The 19181-nt window shown below is 43.5% G+C and overlaps 1 protein-coding gene across 1 annotated transcript in view; it reads right to left on the reverse strand.

The window, feature by feature from the left end:
* Positions 1-11063: 11063 nt before the first annotated feature.
* The window catches only part of ANXA3 (annexin A3), a 49230-nt gene continuing 41112 nt past the window's right edge, over positions 11064-19181 (reverse strand). The window contains exons 12-13 of the mRNA XM_032883041.1: positions 18192-18314; positions 11064-11320 (exon numbers count right to left, since the gene is read on the reverse strand). Coding sequence (XP_032738932.1) covers positions 11261-11320; positions 18192-18314 — 183 coding nt within the window. The 3' untranslated portion in view covers positions 11064-11260. The remainder of the gene's footprint in view (positions 11321-18191; positions 18315-19181) is intronic.

Below are 19181 nucleotides of genomic sequence, written 5' to 3' on the forward strand. Positions count from 1 at the left end.
GTATTTCTCTAGCCAACTTATTTCACTATTCTTGTCTCATAAGCAGAAGGCAATGGGGGATCAGTGTAGCTAAGTAACTTACCCAAAGTTACACAGCAAGCAGGTGGTATTTGAACCCAGAGTGTGGCTTCAGAGCTTACTCTTTTCTTTATGCCTAGGAAGGGGAAGGCCAGGGAGACTGTCCTAAAGAAAGGAGACAGGGTCATCACAATGAGGAGGTCAAGAGCAGCCCAGGAGAAGTAGGACAACTGCAGTGTCCTCAAAGACAGAACCAGAGAAAGCCCCTGCGGAGTTTCCCCACAGGGGCTTTCTCTGGGTAGATCGTAAATTCTGGGAAACCTTGGACCTCCCAAGAAGTTGCTAGCTGCACCTGGCCCAACCAAACCACATATCCAAAACCCAGAAGAAAAAGTAAGGAGAAAATCAAGAATGGACAGTTTGTTGCCTGGTCGCCAGGGTTGGTCTCCATACTGAAATGATTAAAAGCAGACTAAACAATGCAAATACTTCTCTTCGTCGTGTCAACATTGCTGAAGTTAGCCAGAGAGCAAAGCAGAGGGTTTAGGGAAAGACATGGTAAAGAGAGGAATGAAACTGCTTTTCTCCCTGTTACCAAGTCTCCTTTTCAGAAACCCGTCTGGGTAAATTAGAGACATTTGCCAGTCATTGCTATTGAATGCAGCCTTCCATGGTGGCACACCATGGTGTGGGCTAGTGCATAAGAGAACTGGAATAACCATTAGAGACCCTGGGCTGGTTGGCCCTGCCTGTAGCACATTCTAGCATTTTATTAGAGTACTAATGGAGATCTGAGGGGAAGCACAGAAAGCCAGAAAAGTAGGACATTCCCCACTGTTCCTTCCCACCCACTTCCTAGGAAAGACCCAGCTTTGAGTATACGTAAGATGGATCTTACACTGGCTCTACTCCGAGGTAGGGAGGTCTATGCGGTTCTCATAGTACAAAATGTAATTAGCATCTGTTCTATGGGGTCCATCACGAAGAAGACTGAACTGTCTGTAGACACCTTCCAAAGAGGGTTCCGTAACATTTCTCAATCAGAGACGGAGGTACATCAAAGTTTCCACCAGATACCTCAGACACAGGAAAACAGGTGAGAATTAAGGATGGACTCTCTGACACTCAGGGCCCAGAGGTGACCTCTTCATTGAGAATTAACAGCTCAATTATCGCATGCATTACTTCTGCATTATTTTCCGATATAATCAAATAATACACAATCACAGCAGTTCTTGGGAGCCTGTGCTCATCTCTGTGCTGATCTTCACGTCTTCCAAGTCCTTACTGGTTAATCCTTTAATGCCTGGCTCCAAGTTTCTGTCCCCAGGGGATCCTTCCCCACAGAACCCATCATTCCTTCATTTCAGCTCAAGGCAAATTTTAAGAACCTTTCTTATACTTCATGTAGAAATGTTTTAAAATTATTAGACCAGTAACCTGTCTGATAATTTGTAAACTGTTTAAAATTTGCAAAACACAATTTGGAAAAAAAAAGAGAAGTAGTTCCCTGTAATCTTACCAACTCGGAGATAAACCGTTCATGTCATGTATGTTGGTTTCCAGTCTTTCTGTTTTCTTTCTCACTGCTTTATCAACACATTCTTTTTCTCCATTTAGCAAAATATATGAGCATCTCTTTTACATATCCTTCTGTCTCTATATCACTATATCTTTTTGTACACCTTAAGGGTGAGGACTAGTCCATAACATTTTTTTTAAAGATTTTATTTTTATTTATTGGACAGAGAGAGAGATCACAAGTAGGCAGAGAGGCAGGCAGAGAGAGAGGAGGAAGCAGGCTCCCCGCTGAGCAGAGAGCCCGATGTGGGGCTCGATCCCAGCACCCTGGGATCATGACCTGAGCCGAAGGCAGAGGCTTAACCCACTGAGCCACCCAGGCGCCCCTAGTCCATAACATTTTTAATAGCATTATTACAAAGCCTATCACAGCTCCCTGCGGTAATCATGAATAGTTAGCATGTATGTAGGGCTTCCTATATGCTGGACCAGTCTAAGTACTTACATCCGTTGATCCACTTAATCTGTGTAATTCTAGGTGACTGGTTTAATTATTACTATTATTCAAAGTTCACAGATAAGGAAACTGAGGCATAAAAGGTTTAAATAATTTGCCCATGATCTCATAGCCAGTAAGTTTAGAGCTGGAATTTCAACCTGAGCTAGACTGGCTTCAGACTCAAAACCACTGCCATGTATGGCATTAGTATTCATTGAGCACCTAATAATTAGCATTTTCTACAATTATCTTTTTCTTTAATTCTGAAAGTTAGGAACAACAGGTGTGAATCTTCTTGGAGGTCAAACAGCTGTGAAGTGGGGCAGCCAAGTTGCCTAATCCTCAAGCCCATCTACCACCAGCACCACCACCACCACCACCACCAAAATCCCCCCCAACCACCACCATCATCATCGCCAACATCCCCACCACCACCATCACCACTGTCATCATCACCACAACCACCACAATCATCAAAACCACCATCATCATCATTGCCAACATCCCCACCACCACCATCACCACTGTCATCATCACCACAACCACCATCATCACCAATATCACCACCATCAGCAATATCACCATCATCACCACCACCACCACCACCTGCCTCTGCTAATTAGCTAGGTATCTGTCCTTACTCTCCCTTTCTCATGCCCCACATCATCAGCTCTTTGAAGTAAGGATATATGTAGCTTTATTCATCTTTAAAACCCATCACCTAGCATAGTTCCCAGACCATGGTTACCATGTCAAAATACTTGAAGGAAGAAAGGACTATAAGAGTTGGTTTGACAGAAAGCAACCAAAGAAGATATTTTATATGAGATTAGTTAATACCTGTTTAAACAGAATTTGCAGTGCATGCTCTGGGTTTTTCTTTGTAGACTCAGGTCTCTAACACAAAACAAAATGAAAAATGTGCATCTTCCACATTGGAAATCTCCAAGCTCCATGTTAGGAATGTGGCCAAGAGCACCGATACAGGTCAGCTCCACCCCAGCTTACTGTGGTTCTCTGAAGGGGGACGTGAATTCGGCTCTTTCTCACCCACGTCTCACCCAGGACCTTCGTTCTCCCCACCTCCTACCTCATGGTGGCAAGTTCGTTTGCGTAGGAGCTGGTTTAATCACAATGTCCTTTTTCAAAGGTCTCTTTTGCCTTGTACCAAGGTTAATATTGTATCAATTGTTACTTCAGGGTGAGCTCAGAGCTCTGCAAAGTCACTCTGGGCCATTATTTATTGCCACATCCAGTTGCACGAAGCCTGTGCCGAAAGAGGACTAATGTAGGTTTTCATGGCCCATTTTCCCTAACACATGGTTGTGTTTTAAGAAGGCATACAGCTGAACGTGCAGTTTGGGCGTCTTGAGTTTGGGGGTTGGGGATTTCTTATTACAGTTTACTGCGAGAGCCTCCCATGCGAGTCCTCACTTGTAACCCTCCTCTCCCCAAGAAATTCTCCCTCTCCCACTTTCGACTTTGTAAAAGCCACAGACACAGGCAAGCTCTGGCCTCAGAGCAGCGGGCTGACCTTCTGGTAGATAAAACTGGCATAAAGCTGAGCTTGTTGAAACTGGAAGAAACACAGTACTAGTAAATCAGTTTATACGCAAGCCACCAGTACTCGCTTTGCTTTAAGAGTCCCACGAGAGACGTACTCAGAGTGCGTGGGAAACAGCTACATTTGTCAGTTTGCCAGGGTAGAGGCGAAGAGAGATCTGGGGTACTTTCCGTGGTTCATAAAACGCAAGGTTACAGGGGCAGGAAATTGCCGAGAGGTCTGCTTTATCTTCTTCTCTAATTACGAACTAGGAGAGTTAGCTGTACGACCTCCGCAGATCCCCGAGTGGACGGACTGCAAGCAACCGCAGGTCTGCCAACCCGAGCCAGGGGATAACGGCTCGCGTTTCCCGAGTGCGCAGGAGCCGGCGGGCCCCGGGCTCGGAGCTTTGCTCAAACTGACTCACTGCAACCTCACACCCAGCTGAATCTCCATGATAAGGGCTGTGGCCCTCCTGGCTCTACAGATAAGGAAACTGAGGCACAGAAACGCTCAGGAATTGGCTGCCTCTCGGGTCACGCAGTTAACAACAGGGGGACAGGAACTAAGCCTAGGAACGTGTCTTCAGAGCGTGTGCAGCTGATCCCTGAACGCACAGATGTGACCCCAGAGCGCTGGTGTCAGCGGGCATTTCCCTTGGAAACGTCCAAGGCCAGTCCCAGAGTTACCGTCACTGCGAGGGACTGAAAGACGCCTCCGTTCTCGATTCTGCAAGGGCTCCTCCGCCGTGTCCTCCCATCTGCTGGGCAAGTCCAGCTCCGTGCGACGACTGGACCTACTGTCGACTGAGCTAAATTCTGCCCATGCCCTGCTTCACTCAGCCCTTACGGCAACTAGGTAAGGCAGAGGCGGTCATTCCCAAGCACAGCACGGAGCTGCCAAGGGTTTAAGTATTTGTCAGACTTCAACAGAGAGGGGAGCCAGCGCTTGCATCTCCTTGGGTTGGACTCCGAAACCTCGGCTTCCGAGACAGATGGTGGAAATCAGAGGTTGTCAGTGTGACGTGAGATTGGGAAAATGGAAAAAGGAGAAGATACACATATGGAAAGTCTGAATGACACGATTTTAACACTTCCTTCAGTACGCCCTCATCGATAGGCTGGAGAATGTCCTATGCTCTATCTTCATTTGTCATCTCGTAGCTCCTAAGGAACAGACCCGATATCCCCTCACTGCAGCATGAGGCACACCAGTCTCCTGCCTTCAGCAGATCCCTGCTCACAGCATCCAGGACTCTCTCCAGTTTGCTAATTTTCTCCTCCTCCCAGTCCTCAGGGACTAAACTTAGCCTGCACCGAGATGCCTCCCATGTGCTCCCTTAGGCGGGTGACCCGCGGAAAAGTTAATCTACATTTCATGTCAACGCAGATGGTCTGGGGAATCGTGAGGAACAGAGGATTAAATTAAATGATCCATATGTTCCATTAAGGAGAACTTTACAGCAGTAATAAGGAGCCCCGGCCATAGCAGAAACCCCACAGACAGTACCATGAAGACGTTTCTGAAGAGTTCAGATTTGGCCTAGATATTCTGAAGCAATTAAACTGGGTTTTGCCTTTGGGGCACAGAGCCACGGGGTCCACTTTGAACTCGACCTGCCACCTTGTGGAAATTGAAGGCAACAAGAAACGTGGCCTGAATGACACATGGTTAGAGTAATATGATCTACATGAACATTTACTGAGGGCTTAGCACATGCTACAAACTGTGCTGAACGCCTTAAGATTTTATTTATTTATTCAACAGAGAAAGACAGAGATCACAAGCAGGCAGAGAGGCAGGCAGAGAGAGAGGAGGAAGCAGGCTCCCGGCTGAGCAGAGAGCCCGATGTGGGACTCGATCCCAGGACCCTGGGATCATGACCTGAGCCGAAGGCAGAGGCTTAACCCACTGAGCCACCCAGGCGCCCCTGCTGAATGCCTTTTAAATGCTTTCTCATTTATGTATCAAAATAACTTTATAAGGTAGGAGCTATCCCTACCCCCATTTTAAAGTGAGGAAAATGTGGGTTTGCGAAGTAAAGTAACTTCCCTAAAGTCACACATCAGGGAACACGACCCCAGGGCCCATGCACTGAACCATGGCACTGCTCTGTGCCCTATCCTGCCCTCTCATTCTCCCGTAGTATTAAAATACTTACATAAGCATTGTCGGTCTTTGGCAGGGTCACTTACAACAACCCTGCATCCTGAGAGGGCCGTGTTCCATCAGAGTCATCAGAAACATGCACTTAGCACCTACCGGCGGGTCCAACGGATGTGAGGCCAGAAGAATGGGAGGAGAGGGTTGCAGCAGGAGAGCTTTCCCTGCACGTCTCGTTATCTGCGTTCCTCTCTCTCTGCGGTGTCTGTCAAGGGATCGTCACTCCCTTCAGGTTCTCACCTTCCTCCTACTCACTCACACACAGACACCAACAGGCCTGGATTCTAAACCTCGGCTTCCCTGCTGCGTAGCCTTGGACCAGCAACCTAACCTTTCTGGGCCTCACTTTCCGGATCTGTAAAATGGGGATAATACGGATATATAGAACCATGCTCTGTTGCACAAAGTACTTAAGACAGAGAACTAAGTCACTTAAGACTTAATTAAATAAATAACTTATTTATAAAGGAATGACTAATACATGAGATCTACAGTATCTAGCACAGTGCTCGGCACCTTGTAGGTGCCGATTCAATTCATACAACGAGGACTGACTATCCTAACCTCGGTCCTACAGTCCTTCATCCCATGTGAAGAGCATTTAGTACCTTGGAGGATAACCGCATCACTGTTTCCTGTGCTCCTGACGCCAACCTGAGGCAGCTGGCAGGAAAGGCCTACTGTCCCACGTCATACGTCACTGTCGTGAAAACAGATTGTGCGCCCACTTTGAATAGGGACGTGGGCTAGGAATCTAGGGATGTATAACGCACGCATTGGTATCCACAATGGTTCAGTGGGTGGCGTTTTCTATGTCAGAGTACACAGTGAATCCCTGGGAAAGGAAAGGCAGGAGATAACAGAAAATATATATATATTGGTCTCTACTCCGGTCCCTGGCACAGAACTCTTGAAACTCTTGTCATTTCCTAAGTGACAAGAGCCGCAGGAGCATCTTCTAATATGTGATCTTTGCTAATGAGGAGGAGGCTCTGGGCGGGTTCTGGATGGCTCCTGGACGAAGGCTGTGAGGTCAAACCACGATTAGAATGTTAAATGGTCATCCCTGCCTCCCACTGTCTTGAGAGGGGAGAACGGCTAACAAGGGAATGAGTGATGACCGTGCCTATGTGATAAAGCCTCTGACAGCACGTAGTCCAGAGAGCTCCTAGGCTGGTGGACACACGGAGGTGCTGGGAGAGAGGCTCACCAGGAGATGACACGGACGTTTCACGCGCCTTCCCATGGACCTCGACCTACACATTCCCTCCGTCTTGATGTTCATTTGCATCCTTTTTCATACACTTTTATAATAAACCCGTAATTGTAAATAAATAATTCCCTGGGTTCTGGGGGCCAGTCTAGTAAACTAATCAAACCCAAGGAACCTCTGATCTCTAGCTGGTTGATCAGACGCACAGGTGATAACCTGCACTTGTGGTTGACATCGGAGTTGGGGATGGGGGTGCGTCTTGTAGGACTGAGCCCTTTGCTTTGAGACCTAATGCTAGATCCAGGCAGATAGCGTCAGGGTGAGTTGAATTGTAGGACATCCAGCTGGTGTTGGAGATTGCTTGTTGGAACCCACCTGTTCCCCCAACATTGGAAATCGGTGATCGGTACCACTAGAGAGAAAAATCCACATTCTTCCTAGTTTTGTGTTTTTCCTTCTACACTCTGCCCTTTACTGACTCAAGATGAAGGCTACTACTGTGGTCACAGTGAGGCACCATAGTTCAAAGAAGCACAGGGGGGTAGGGAGCCAGGGAAATTTATGTTTCTCTACCTCCTTGAGAGCAACTTTGTGGCCTCCTGGAAATTATATTTATGACATACACAATGGAATGATACACAGAAGTCAAAATAAATAAAATAGGTGATAGGCAATGACATGGCTATCATTTAGCAAAATAATATTAAATGAAAAAAGTAAGTCTCAGAGATTACATAAACACAAGACTCACTTAGTAAAGAAAAAAATTAAATGGAAAACTCTATCAAAAGAAAGCAAGGGGACAATCAATATGGAATTTGGAATGGTATTAGGTCAAGTAGGGAGGTAGGGGAGGATGGGAGAGGACAGTCATGTGGTAGGCAGTAAGTTGTTGTAAAAGTCTCAGTGTTCTTGTGGTAGAGTAGTTTCCAAAGGGCTTATTACATTATAGACATCAAAGAAGAGAGAAAAGAATGAATGGGAAGGGGAGGACAAAGGAAACAGAGAAAGAAGGAAGGAAGGGAAGAAAAAAATGTATGTGGGAGAGCTCTAGTGAAGCAAACCATTTTTCCAGAGGAAAAGAGAACAGTTCATATCAAAATCCAAAGTGGGCAGAGAGTACTTCTCTATAACGTTGGAGAATGTGGGCAAGATTAAAATCTGGTATTGCCATTTCAGGAGTTTAGCTTGATGTTAAGTAAAGGAGAACCTACAGGCATTTGAACTCATTGCGTCTCCAGAAGTCCCAATCCCCTGGCCAGCTTCCCAAAATACTTCTCCCTACGGTGATGGGTAGCTTGGAAAGAGTAATGTGTAGATCAGTAAAAGTTCTGAACTTTTTCCAAGCCTGTCTATACTGTAATGGTACTAGTTTCCTCTCCCCAAGGCTGGGAAGCGGAGACAGGTATATCTACAAAGGTTTGACTGACTACCTTAAATTCACTTCCGGAGCTCAAATGCAGAGAGGAAAAAGAACTTCATTCGTCTAGTAGAGATGTATCACACGTGTCTTTGTGTACCAAGCACGTTCTAGGAATTAGGTAGTGCAGTGAATGCAATGGACAGAAGTCCCTGCCTTCAAAGAACTAACATAGCAGGGCCGCAAAGGACAGCAACCCCGGGACAGGATATAGCCTACGGCCGAACAGTGGAGTTAGCTCTTTGGGTTTAAATCCTGGCTCTTCCAGCGGGCAAATCACTTAATTTCTCTCCGGTTCCATTCCTGTATCTGTGAGTTAGTCGGTGCACTGTAAACTTCCTTCAGGATTAATGACTTCATATACACTACGCTCTTTCACGGGGTGCCTGGTACACTGTAAGTGCTCAAGGAGTAGTAGCAATGACTTATTGCTTGGCGAGACACTCACTCCCTAAATCACTGAAGCCAAAATCATGGGGCAAACTGGACACCTGACCGCCTTGATTGCGATATTCTACCAATTTTAGTTCTTAAGCACGTACGTGGATTTTTGTTCTCCCTTGCCACTATCCTAACTTAGGCTGACCCTTCGTGACTTGATCATAGAACGAACTTGCCAAGGGGGCTCCTGCCTCTAGCTTTCTTCTCCCAGACATTTTTCTCCCCTGGGCAAACATCTGACATCATTTCCCTGACTGAAGTCCTCCTGGAAGGGCGCCTGGGTGGCTCAGTTGGTTAAGCTTCTGCCTTCAGCTCAGGTCATAATCCTCAAGTCTCAGATCTAGCCCTGCACCAGGCTCCCTGCTCAGTGGGAGTCTGTTTCTCCCTCTGCCTGCTGCTCCTCCCCCTTCCCACTCCCCTATCCCGCTGGTGCTCTGTCTCTCTTTCTCAAATAAATGAATAAAAAAACTTTAAAAATTAAAATCTTAAAAAAAAATGGGAGACCTGGGTGGCTCAGTCGGTTAAGTGGCTGCCTTCGGCTCATGGGATCGAGTCCCCCATCAGCTCCCTGCTCAGTGGGGAGCCTGCTTCTCCCTCTGCCTCTGCCTGTGTCTTTGTCTGCTTGTGCTCTCTCTCTTTCTCTGACAAATGAATAAAATCTTAAAAAAAAAAATCTTAAAAAAAAAAAAAAAAGGAAGAAATCCTCCCAGAATGCTCCTTCCATCCATGACTCTCCCTTGCTTATAAACTCTTTAGCACGAGAACTTTATGATCTGGCCTCCGGTCACCAGTCACCATACCCCCACCTTCTCCTCTGAGCTTCCATCACACTAACCTTTGGGTAGAAGCACGCACACGCTGTGCTGGTTCCTAACTCTGTGACTTTGCAAGTGCTCTGACTACCTGGAGAGCCTCTCTTCTCTGTCCTTACTGGTGGAGTCCGTGACCTCTGATAGGCTGGATTAGAGCCAGCCTCCGTACGGCTTCTCTCTTGCACAGTACCATTTCCCTGAATGCAGGCAGTATGTCGTGTTGTGATTAAATGCATGTGTCTCTCTCCCAAAATAGATTTTGAGTTCTTTGGCAAAAGCAAATGAGTCTTGGTCTTCTTGGTCTATCTAATACGTCCTTAGCACAGAGCTTGGTGAACCGAAGCCTGTTGAGGAACGGTCGCAATGCTGTTGTGATCATTTTGATGTTGCCTGGCAGTCATGAGAACGTGGAAATTGAACACTTCTCCTGTCCAGGCGCAGGGCTAAGTGCTTTGAAGGTGCTACCTTACTTAATCGTTAGAAAGCCCTAGGAGAAAGGTAGGTGCTAGAATTGTCAGCATTTTACAGATGAGAAAGCTTCAGCTGAGCAGACTTTGGTAGTTCCCAGGGTCACAGAACCAGCAAATGGTAGGGCAGGAAGTCAAAACCACATGTGTCGGACTCTAAATCCTGGTGCTTTTCTTTCTCTATGCATTTTTGGAAATACCAGAACAAGAAATAATTTGTCTGTCCTTCTGAAAGGTCTCGGGATGTTTGCCAGTGGAATGCATTGGTTAAAAGCCTGGACTCCTGCCTCCCAGTTTCTGTGGCTCACACGTCCATCATTTCTACTCCAGTCCCGACCAGTAACTGCAACGGGTCAGTGCTACCTTACATGTTTCACGTGAGTCAACACACTTCGTCTTGGGTCACTGGCGAAGATAACATGAGGGCTTTTTTTAAAATGCAAACTAATTTTAGAGCAAAAGCAACCTTAGAGAATCGATTCTACATACCCATTCTGGGAAAGTAGAATTTAGCATGAAGCGACTACAGCTCGTGCTTGCCGTGCTGACGGGAGTGGGTAGACTCTTGGCTCAGCAGATGGTTCTGGAGGGCTGAGCTCTCCTCCCGCGACGCCACGCCCGGAGCGCGATCACAGCTAGAGAGAGCAGGCCGGGATCCCACACAGCCTCATTCTAGTCTTTTCTTAGAGATAAATGCGATTAATAAGGGCATAGATAAAGCAGCAACAGCTTTTATAACAAAAATGAGTTTTAAAATATCATTGATTGCTGGAGACCAGACACAACACAAATGTTGGCATTTGCTGAAAACAAGCAGACAAATTCCCTTTCACAAAGGAAACAACTTTTATTGACTCTGATTACACATTTAGTGTGTTAGAATCCTACAAAGATTCTCGCTTCCTAGGCAGAAAAATAATGTGTGTTGTATTAGCAGTTCCTTCACACCATTTAAAAATTTCATGTATGAATTACTACGTGATGATGACGTGCTCCGCTGTAATCACTGTTTGCTGTTATTACGGAATGACGGAAATGTCGGTTAGGAAAACGGTCTGCTGTGTACACTTGCTTATACTTTTCATACTCTGAGAAAGGAGTGAGTAGAGCTGTTGGAAAGGCCCATCGTGCGCACAGCGACCTTCGGAGACGAGCTTCTTGACTCAGTCGTCTCCTCCACAGATCTTTAAGAGTGTGACTTTATAGTCTCCAGAAGTATCCGACTGTAAGAAACAGGAGAGGACAGATGTAGCATAAATAATGAGGGACCAAAACGGAATCAAATCCCACGGCTCTAGGGGATTCACTGGGGTGAGACTCACGACCCAGTTCATTCAGGAAAATGCACCTGGAATTCCGTCATCCTTCAGACCTGAGTGTAATTATTTTCCAGCCTAACCTCTTCTTCACAATATGTAATGTTCAAATTCTTCCTCATTCATCGCAATTAAATCTCAATTTGGGTTTAAGAAAATAAGATTGCATCAATTACATAACACTACCTAATATTACTTTCCCAACAAAATTTTTAAAACTGGTAATTTTAATAATATTAATATCAAACACTTGCTCTTCTCAGAGTTAACTACTTTAATCTTATAACCCTTATAACTCTATGCGGTAGGTACCCTAAATATGTCCATTTAATGAGAGATGAGAAAAACAGAGTTTAGGAGACTTGCTCCAAGTCCTTTAAAGAATAAGCAGCAGAGGTAGGATTCAAAGCCAGATAGCCTGATGCCTTAACACCATGCTACCTCGCCTGACTTAGGAAACTGGACCAGACTACATTCCCAGAGAGGATTCATCTCAGTCCCTCTCCCCGAAGCAAGCCAAAACCCAGTGTGGTTCACAACAGATACCACGTGAGACTGAGGCTTCATGTACAAAGATGCCATATTTGCTGTGCAAAACAGGTAAAAGTTTTACATAGCACCAGAGGGAAAACTTTCATAATGAGATGCAAAAGGCATTAATATACATTCTCCTGTTCTATACAGATTGTAGTTCTTCCTCTGCTGGTTTTTCTGAGGCTTGCTCTGCCTTATGTTATAATCTCTGGAACTGCTGATAAACCAACTCTGTGTATTAAAACAGCTCCCGTTAGCCATCTCTGACCAAGCTGCAAACAATTTCTCGTGGTTCTATCCGTTAGGCAAGAAAATTCATCCAAGTAGCTCGACAGAGCTCTAGCTAAATTCTGATCCACTGCTGACGCCAAACAAAGTCCATCCTTTCTTCTACCTCTATGCCTTTATGTCTTCTAGGAAAATAGCTCTTCTATTTATATGGCATTTTAGACACTTTATTATCATGAAAAAAGTCAATGTATTTTCAGAATCTTTGAATATAAATTATGTCTTCCTAAATAGGCCCTATTAATTGCTCTCAAGAAACTAATTGTCTCTGTTGGCATAGTTTTAACAGCACGACTTGCCATCCTCTCTTCTCCCATCTTTGATCCTATCTTTTGTCCTCTACATTTAAGCCATCCTGCCAATTATTTCTTTGCAGTGTTTTTTAAGTTATTCTTTTTTCCATCTGACCATGACAAATCAACTCTAGGCTTGCATCTCTTGTCGCTAGTTTCCTTGGTTCTAGATTCATCAACTGTATTCTCCAAGGTATTCATTCTTACTGCTTTGTGAATCAAGTCCAAGGGCCACCATGTCCATCAAGCCCTTACTTTTCCTGTAAGTAATGCTGGCTTTTTCTTCTTCCTCTCCAGCATCCTTACCTTTGTCTTTTTTGCAGGCTCATCTTCAGCTATCCAGTCATCAATTGTGAGTAATGCTTAAATCTCAATTTTAAACTTTCTTCTCTTCTCAACCTAGATTTTCTCCATAGGGGGCTTTCATTCATGTCCAACTACTCAGTAACATAATTGACTCTGGAAGTATATCTCATGCCATGAAATTCTGACCCAACAATTCTACTGATAGTTTTGAAGACATCTCTAACTCAACGAGTATAAAACCAAACTCATGAACTTTGTCTCTCACTCTCAAAAAAGAAAAAGAAAACAAAAATGAAAACCTAAAGCCTGACCTTGCAGAGGATGGCACCACTATCTGATCCCAAGTTAGAAATCTAGGAGTCATCCGTGACCCCTCCTCTTTCTTGTTCCTTACAGCAAGATAGCACAAGTCCTCTAAGTTTTAATTCCTAAATGTCTTTTGAGTCTTTGTTCTTTGCTCTCTTTGCATTAGTACTTTGCATTACCCAGTCACAGCCCCTCCAGTATGACCAATAAAATAACTCAGCACTCCCAAATCTCCGTTCTTATGTCCAATTCATTCCCTGTAGTTACAGGAATCTTTTTAAAATGTACTTCTGATCATGACACTACGCACTTAAAATGAAAACTCTCCAGTGTTTTTGGGCAAAAGACAAAATCCTTAAACACTGCCCAAATGGTCCTGGGTGATCTGGTCCCTCTGGCCTTATGTTTCATCATGTTTCCTTACCATGCGGTCTTTCCACTGTAATTCCTTTTCCTTTTGTTAGTATGCTCTACTGACTCTCTGACCCCACAACCCCTGTCTGTTCTTTTTCAATCTGAATCATAACTTCCTCATAGAAGCTTTTCCTATAGGTCGGATCCTCCTATCATACAGTCTTACAGCACAATATCTCTTTCCTTTACATTTAACATAGTTGTAATTTTACATTCATTTGTGATTCCATAAGGGCAGGAAACTTTTTTTCCCCCTTTGCTTATAACTATAACTCTGAGCCAGGCACATAATATGCATTCAGCAAAATTTTTAACTGAATGAATGAAACACAAATTCTGGGATCTCCAAACTCTCTTTTGACTAAATTCATCTCACCACTTGGATTTTGTTTTTCAGCATTCCCCAAGGCAGACCCCCTAATCGATCAAGAGCCTTACTATTTCTTTCCGCCTTTCCTTACCATACGCACATTCCTGAAGCATTCACTTGAGTCACTGCTGAGCAACATAGCACCTGCCCACAGGAGGCACTCAACACGAGCTTAGTAAACCTGAAAGGCAGGATCAAGACCCATTTGCCCAAGAAACATTCCTTAGCTAATCCCAAATGTCTTTACTCTCAATTCATAGGTTAGTGTCCTCTGTACTATACACAATCTAGTATTTTATTGTGTGCTGTCTCATATTATCTTCTGTTTTATTTATGTTCCCCTCAAATCTCCACATAGACTATGAATTGAGGATGGCCCCTATGTTTTCCATTAAAGACCCTGGAATTGTACCATATATTAAATAGCTACTTAATTTCTTTGCTCAATGAAAACTACCAAGGAAATGTAATTTCATCCAAATTTTGTATTAATATCTTACTATTAGATAGTAAGAGATACATTTGTTTTTCACCTGCCTTCTCCCTCTTCCCTTCCTCTCCCCAGTCATCACCTAGGGAAGGTGTTAGTGAATGGAGAAATGTCCAAAGTATGGGCAGAAGGCAGAGGAAGACAGAACCAAAGGTCAGATGATGTACAAAATGGAACTCTGGCTCCCAAATCATGGAAATTTAAGCATCAAAAAGATCCTATTCATCAGTATTGAAATATAATGAGATTATTTAATATTTTATACTTAATAATGTATATTTGTTTGCTTGTTTTTTTGCAATGTGATTTGTGCTTTTGTTGTTTAAAAATTTTTTCCCTGCTTCCGGGTCACAAAGGTAATTCTCGCATTTTCTTGGATTAACTTTCTAATTTTATCTTTTATAGTTTGGTTTTCAGTTCATCTCCAGTTTACCAGTGATGTAGTATCCAGTTTTATTCTTTGCTATAGGGCCAACCTGGTTTCCCAATGCATTTTTACTAAATAATCTGCCCTTCCTCTACTGATCTGTGGTGCCCCCTCTAGACTGTGAGTTTCCACAAACAACTGGGTTTGTCTCTGAGGTCTCCCTTCTGTTCCATTGATTCATGTGTCTGTTCTCATTCCAAAATGACACTTAACGTGATTAATAACTGCTTTGCACCATGTCAGTCTCTAGTAGAACGAGCCCTTTCCCTACCTTTATGCTTTATATTTACGGTCGATTAGTCATGACTCTTCATTCCTTCATATAAATGTTAAAGTAACTTAATCAAGTTCCTCAAAGAAAGCCAGCTAGAATGTTGACTGAAATTCCTTTTGATTCACAGCTTACTTGGACGGATAACTGACACCTTTATAATATCCTATCACATCCCTCAAGAGCATATCCACTATCTCTCCATTCACTGACCTGTGTTACCGCGTTTGTAACAGTCTTAACGTCTTCTGCATAGAGTTATGTAGTCTTGGTCAAGTGAATTCCTGGATAATTTATAGTTTTTCACTTCTATTTTGAATAGTATGTTAATTTTGATTATACAGTGTAAGAGATACTATTAATTTTTACAGGTTGATCTTTATTGGGCAACATTGCTGAATTTTTATTAGTGATGATAACCTAATTCCTGTTGATTTTTCTAGAACGATGATTGTATTTACTGAAAATAATGAAAGCTTCAACTCTTCTGTTTCAATCTTTACACATTTTTTTTTTCTTCCTTTCTAGTACTGTCTAGGATCTTAGTCCTCTGTAAGATAGTATTAAGGTATATTGGTAGTAGTGGTAGTATAGTATTTAGTAGTATGTTAGGAGCATTGTTGTTCTGGTCCCTATTTCAAAGGAACTGCATCTAAAGTTTCTGCACCGAGTATAATAAGTCTGCATTTGCTATAACATGTTAGTACGGAAGCTTTATCAATTTAAGGAGGTTTGCTTCTATTCTTTTTTTTTTAAATATTTTATTTATTTATTTGACAGACAGAGATCGCAAGTAGGCAGAGAGGCAGGCAGAGAGAGAGGAGGAAGCAGGCTCCCCGCTGAGCAGAGAGCCCGATGCGGGGTCGATCCCAGGACCCTGAGATCATGGCCTGAGCTGAAAGCAGAGGCTTTAACCCACTGAGCCACCCAGGCGCCCAGGTTTGCTTCTATTCTTAATTTGGTGACATGTTTCTTATCATAAATAGGTATTGATCCTTTTCAAAAGCTTTTTCTGCAAAGATTGAAATAATTATACAATTATCTTTTATGTGTGTGGAATGTGGGCAATCATATTAATTAATTTTCTGATGCTGAGCCATCCTTTTATTCCTTTTATTATTATAAAATAAATTATTTTATTTATTTATTAGCCTCAAGTGAAGCTAAACCTCACTTGATTTTGATGTGTTATTTTTTTAATAAACTGATATATTCAGTTAGTATTTTACTCTTTGTTATCTATGTTCATAAATGAAATGTATTTGCAATTTTCTTTATCCTCTGTCTTTGGAATCAAGATTATACTAAATTCATGGAATTAACTAGGCAGGTTTCATTTTTCCTATTCTCTGATTCAACCTGTGTAGATAGGAATATCTGTTCCTTGAAAGTTTGGTGAAGTTCACCTGTGAGTCTATGTGAGCCTGGGATTTGGGGAGAAAAAGGTCTTTGACTTCCTTTTTCATTTGTTTCATGCTTATTGATCTAGCTCAAGCTCTCTTTTTTTTTCCCCAATCCAACGTTAACATTTCATTTTTAAAACATGCACATTAGGTGATAGAAATGAAAAAACCTCATGTAATTTTCTTTTTTTTTTTTTTTAGTTGTCTCTCAATTCATCTCATGTAATTTTCAATTACAAATTGAATTCTTTAGCAATGGATCTTTCTTTTCTATCAAGATACGCATAGCTTAGATGTGTCCTAATATAGTAAGCCTCAATTAGCCAGCCATCAGAGGAGGGAGAACTAATGGTTAATTTAATTTTCTAATTTGCTGAGGGTGAACTGAAGGCCTTGTGTTTCAACCTTGTTACTGGCAATCTTTATAAAATGTATGAATCTACTTTTCTGCCTTAGTAAGTACAATATGGGTAATGTTATTAAATCTTCCCGTGTTGATTGAAACTATTGTAATGTGTCAGAATCGATTCAATTGCATTGAGTGGGAGCTGATGAAATCCTCGCCAAGCCCTGGGCGCAGTCTGAGGGCTGCCTCTCTGAGTAAGTTCCTGATTTCAATGTAAGCATGTATGTCTCCTGCAAAGGTTTAGTGTAAAAACAGCAGCTCTGGCTGAAAGAAAAAAAGGATTTGTTTTGGTGAATGAATCTAGCCGATTCAGTGATGTGCAGATGGAGATGGTTGCTAATGTTTACCGAGATTACAAGTGTACTTACGTCTGCCTCAGCAATCCCACCGACCCACGAGAATTTATCCCTTCGATACGCCTGTACCTTATGGAACTTTGTATGCATATCACAACACTGTTTATAACAGCAAGAAACTGGAAACATCTCTTGACATGGCAGGTGCAAATATATAAATAACAGAATGATATGTCGCTGTTAAAAGAACGAGAAAGTTCCTGTAAACTGTAAACTGAAATCAGATGCGCCCCAAAGTACAGAACCATCCATATCCTGAGTAAAACAAGAGAAAATCGGACTCTGCTGAAACTAACATGACATTGTACGTCAACCAGACCTTGTGGTAAAAATAGGAAATTTAAAACGTGTATTTTCCTTTCCTTCTCTTGTCATCAAGAAAAGCTGAAATAAATAAAAATACTGTAATATCGGGACGCCTGGGTGGCTCAGTTGGTTGGACGACTGCCTTCGGCTCAGGTCATGATCCCGGACACTCGGGATCAAGTCCCGCATCGGGCTCCCAGCTCCATGGGGAGTCTGCTTCTCCCTCTGACCTTCTCCTCGCTCACGCTCTCTCTCACTGCCTCTCTCTCAAATAAATAAATAAAATCTTTAAAAAAAAAACTGTAATATCAAAAACAGGTAAATAACTCACAAGTACAATGCACAAAAGAAGAAGAGTTAATGGCCACTAAACCTGAAAAAAAAGTGTTGAGAGTGTCTATTATGTGCCTGGGATTTTAGAGCTAAAAATAATCACCATCTTTAGGAGACATTTTGCTATCACTATTTTAAACTCAGAAAACACATTTATGCACTGACAGGGAGAGAGAAAACTCAGTCACATATCTCTAAGTTTTAAGGATTATACAAGAAAGACGATGCGTGGAGAAAGACAAAATGTATTCTGCTATTTTTAACAGGAGACTTACTTTAATTGCCAAATATAGGGAATAGCCATATTGCTTCTTAAACTCCGCTCGAATGTCCAGAAGGTCCATTTCTGATCTGGAAACCATGATTCGGTTCAGAGCGAACTCATCGGTTCCAGCACCCTGTAAAGAAACACAGGTGTCCACAGGACGAAGGTCACAGGTCCCAAGACAACATACAGATCCGTATTTGTGGGAAACAGACGATGGCACACAAAATATTCAGCCACAGGGGCTCTCCTTCACTCGTCATCAAACTTCACCATTCGTAGATCCAAGAAATATTTTTTGAGCGCTTACTCCAGGCCACCACCATGCCAAGTGCTGAAACCAGAGGTGAGAGCCAGGCCTTCAGTTTTGTGAAGGTTACACTACGGAATCCAGCACGTGGGGTCCTGAGTCCTACGGCAGTGTACGTCAGGAGGGCCTAAAGCAGGCCAAGGATCAGCAAGGGCCTGCCTGAGAAAGCGGCGTTTGACCTGGGGCCGAAGTAATCCACCGGAGGAAGAAATCTACCGCAGGCCCGACCCGGCTCCACGCACTGAGCACACGGCAGCCGACGGCTCCAGTTCTACCTCGGCTGGCATGGAGTCTACGTTGTCATAGATGGAGAGGGACCAGAAAGAAAATCAACACGTTGGTTGCATAAGCAGTAACAAGAACCACGGAGTGGAGGGTGACTGAAAGGAAGCCAGTCCTCCTGTTCAGTTGGGAAAGACCCCTGTCGCCCGGTGACCTGAGAGATGAGAAGGAGCCAGCCAGAGGTCGGCCTGGAGGAGGCCCGTCCCAGGCAGAGAGGACACACGCAAAGACTCCGCTGCGGGAAGACAGCTGGCTAGTCAAGGACAGAAAGAAGGCCCAGGTGGCGAGGCCTAGAGGGCAAGGATGGAGGCCAGGAACGGAATGACTCCAGAGAGTCGGGCGAGGCTAGTTCCTGTCGGGGCAAGTCACTTAGTGAGACTCAACACGGGACGGCCCTCGGTGGGGGGT

The sequence above is a fragment of the Lontra canadensis genome, unplaced genomic scaffold, assembly GCF_010015895.1.
Source record: "Lontra canadensis isolate GAN:19392208 unplaced genomic scaffold, GSC_riverotter_1.0 scaffold1, whole genome shotgun sequence".
NCBI lineage: Eukaryota > Metazoa > Chordata > Mammalia > Carnivora > Mustelidae > Lontra > Lontra canadensis.